Source organism: Rhagoletis zephyria, unplaced genomic scaffold (genome assembly GCF_001687245.7).
Source record: "Rhagoletis zephyria isolate East Lansing unplaced genomic scaffold, Rhagoletis_zephyria_1.1 Rzeph_scaffold_01114, whole genome shotgun sequence".
Classification (NCBI taxonomy): domain Eukaryota; kingdom Metazoa; phylum Arthropoda; class Insecta; order Diptera; family Tephritidae; genus Rhagoletis; species Rhagoletis zephyria.
Genome location: NW_016158198.1, coordinates 536 through 4,131, shown reverse-complemented (window position 1 = coordinate 4,131; position 3,596 = coordinate 536). Strand labels below are relative to the sequence as shown.

The following is a 3,596-nucleotide window of genomic DNA, read 5'->3' as shown; positions in this document are numbered from 1 at the left end:
TAAGATAGCCGTGGAGCAGCTATGCTTTGCTCTGAAGCCTGACTGGAGCGGAGACAGCAGGCTAAATTTACCAATATGGGCATGCACTTGTCCAGATATCAATAACTCGAAAACTTTAGAGAGTGCGGGTAAAATGCTTATTGGTCGAAAATCACTGGGACTACACGCAGACTTGGTTTTAGCATTTGTTTGCACCTAGGCAACCTTCCATGCATCAGGGAAACATGAAGTTGTGATACTATGATTGATGACATGGGTGAGAGTAGGCAGAATGTACGGTGCAATTATTTTTATGAATTTAATTGGTATGCTGTCCGCCCCAATTGCATTGGACTTTATTTTATTAACACAAAGTGCCACTTCTACCTCTGACACCGCTTTAAACTCAAGGACTTGACAGGCAGACACAACAGACGAAGGACAGGGTGTAAAGCAAGCATTAACACAAGATGGGGTAACACGATTGACAAAAGCATCATTAAGGTCTTCAGGACTAAGGGAACAATCAGGGCTGTCACTAACATGTAAACGAAGGTTTTTTAGGTTACGCTACAAAACATGATTCGGTAGCGAGGTATCCAACATTTTGCCATAGTACTTGCACTTTTCACGCTTTATTAAGGCCGTAGTCTCATTTCGACAAGTTTATATGCACGCCAATTGTCCTCAGTGCGGTTCTTTTTCCAGAGAGAATATCTTTTATTACGCCTGACAATAATCGCACGAACCGATTTGTTGAACCAAGGACACGAGGAAGATCTATCATGGCAAGTGCGAGTCGGAACGTGAGTACTATACAGATTTAAAACGATCTCATTCACAAAGCTCAATTTCTCGTTCACCGAGCTTAGACCCCAGCAAGCAGACCAATAGATGCGAGATATGGAACTTAAAAACTAGTAAGCGATAATCTGGCGAAACGGACGGACTAGCTGAAATGCTATGGTTGCCTAAATTAATATCAAATGCACAAAAAATAAGATCATGGTCCGAGATAAATGACATTTGGTCAAACTTCAAAACAATGGACGTATCAGACCAATGAAATAATCGAGAAGGCTGGGACAGCAGTTCTGCCCATACCTTGAGTGAACGGACACATTAACCACATCTAGACCAACACCGGAGACATCTTCCAACAAGCGACAGCTATACAAATCACTACATAACAGATTCACATTAAAATCTCCACAAATAACAATGTCATTATAATCAGCAGCGACAGAGGACAACATAGTAAAATATTCATTCACATTACAACATTTATGAGGATTATAAACGCAGGACAACAGGACTTTAGACAATGAACTAGACACTTCAACTAATAAGTGCTCAGTAGCGCTACCATATATTCCTGATATCAACCGCGTTTTTAATACTTTTTACAATACATAGCGACACCGCCACCCCTCTTGATCTTCTTATCTGATCTATACAGTGTATAACCCTTTATGTCAAAGTAGGCATCTTTTACCTCAGGTCTAAACCAAGTCTCAGATACACAAATGACATCAACACTAGATAATTCGAATACTCCTCTGACCATATCCATTTTTTCATTATTCAAGCTGCTCGCATTAAAGTGAACAACGTTGAACCCCTTTTGGCGCCTGCACAAGATGTTCAGCATTGCAAGGCTATTATCTTCAATGCCATTCGCACTTCTATTATTCGCACTCATTTAAAGCAGCAGAAGTAAAAGCAACTTTAAGGCAACAAAAATGAAGACAAAACAAGAAACCAAAACAGAACAAATTGATTGTCGCTATCTTTGCATTACAAAAACAAACAAGAAACAAAACAACAAACATACAATCAAACAAACACATGGGCTTACAACTAGCGAAACTGCTCCAGATCATCTTCACACAAAATCTTGGTAGGTTGGCTGGCTTTATCATTTGTTGATCTGACATGCACACAACCCCGGAGAGTGAATGCAGACTGCAACTTCCCCTCACGTCGTAGTTTTATGGCCGCTTGCAAGAGCAGCCTATTCTCTTTGGTTAGGCTTTCAAATATATGAAAATTCCCCTGAATGTCAAGAGGTTGCAGGGGAACAGCAGACTTCATACGCCTGCGATAGTCGCCAAAAGCACGGAGAGTGCGATTGCGATCAAGAGGGGAATGAAATTTGATCACAATCGCACCGTTGAGGCCAGCACGTGAAGGCCTTGTGCGGAAGATATCTCTTATATGAGGAGCCAAAAAGTCGATTGACAGACAGACCTGGTTGAAAATGCTTTTCAGGTTTTTCCCTTCCTTATATGCAACGCCAAATGCAACGGCATCCGCAGCAAAGTCAGCAGTCGATTTCTGCTGTACTCCCTTCGCTAATTCCGCTTTCAGGCACTCAATTCCGGACTCCGACTTTTCCACTCTCTCCTTCAATGCCGAAATGTGCGTAGATGANTTATATGAGGAGCCAAAAAGTCGATTGACAGACAGACCTGGTTGAAAATGCTTTTCAGGTTTTTCCCTTCCTTATATGCAACGCCAAATGCAACGGCATCCGCAGCAAAGTCAGCAGTCGATTTCTGCTGTACTCCCTTCGCTAATTCCGCTTTCAGGCACTCAATTCCGGACTCCGACTTTTCCACTCTCTCCTTCAATGCCGAAATGTGCGTAGATGATTCAGCTACAGCAGCAGCAAGTGACGAAATCTCTTCCTCAATCCGTTTTGTCAGTTTGTTCTCCACTTCTATTATTTTGTTAGAAACACTCTCGATTAGCGGCCGCAACTCAGTCTGCTGCTGTACCCTCTGCTCTACCTCTTTCAACTTATTGTATACAGCTGTGAGTGTGATAACTGCACCTTCATCAAATTTAGCTGTTTTTGCAGAGGAGGAGCCTTTGCTCAGTCGACGTTTCAGCGGAGGAGGAGCGGTGATCGACATAACAAACGAGCGGCAAAATAAACAAACGAATTGTAAGCGATTAAATTTACTTAGCGCAAGAAAATTTTATTAAATTGCTACGCGCCGAACTTGAAACAGCGAATAAATATCGTAACAATCGCACGCGATTAAAGTAATCAAGCATGTTTATTTTATTTTTTTTTTTTTTATTTTATTACTGTAAATTATAATCCGAACAACTATGCCAAAAATGTGGGAGCGAAATCAAAACACGTCCGCTTTGTTCAATCTTATGTATGTATTGTGTATAAATTAAAAAAAAAAAAAACATTTAAATTGACTACCTTTTCCATTTTTTATTTACCTAAATCACCTAATTTAGACACCTAAATTATTTCTTAAATATACTTGACATCCGCATTCGCAATCGCATCCGCGGATGTTAGCTTTTAAATTGTGAAAAATTGGAAGCGGCGTAAATTTGGGATTATAAATTTAAAAGTTGTATTAACCTTTACCTTTTAAAAATAATCAATATCTTATCTTAAAAATGTTTAAATTTCACATTAAATTCGATAACCGCTCGCCAACATTTTTATTTTTAGATTCATAAAATTTTAGTGAAAATTTTCTAAAATTTTTTAGTGTCCTTATCAGGGACGTGAACCGGATGAAAAATTTTGTCGGTTCGGTTCAGCGGTTCGAACCGTTTTTGCACTTTAGGATTGGTTCATCAAA

At 39.8% G+C, this 3,596-nt stretch overlaps 1 protein-coding gene across 1 annotated transcript; it reads right to left on the bottom strand.

Moving 5' to 3' along the window:
• Positions 1-1,397: 1,397 nt before the first annotated feature.
• Positions 1,398-3,171, bottom strand: LOC108362836 (uncharacterized). Its single transcript, XM_017615981.1, has 2 exons — positions 2,622-3,171; positions 1,398-2,400 (listed from the first exon to the last, which is right to left on the bottom strand). Exons 1-2 carry the CDS (start codon positions 2,895-2,897, stop codon positions 1,840-1,842), a joined length of 837 nt encoding a protein of 278 aa, XP_017471470.1. The 5' UTR covers positions 2,898-3,171; the 3' UTR covers positions 1,398-1,839.
• Positions 3,172-3,596: the final 425 nt, after the last annotated feature.

Coding starts and splice junctions, on each gene's coding strand:
- LOC108362836 (XM_017615981.1), bottom strand. CDS start 2,897: ATGTCGATCACCGCTCCTCCTCCGCTGAAACGTCGACTGAGCAAAGGC. Junction 2,401..2,621: donor TAGCTGAATCATCTACGCAC/ATTTCGGCATTG, acceptor TCATCTACGCAC/ATTTCGGCATTGAAGGAGAG.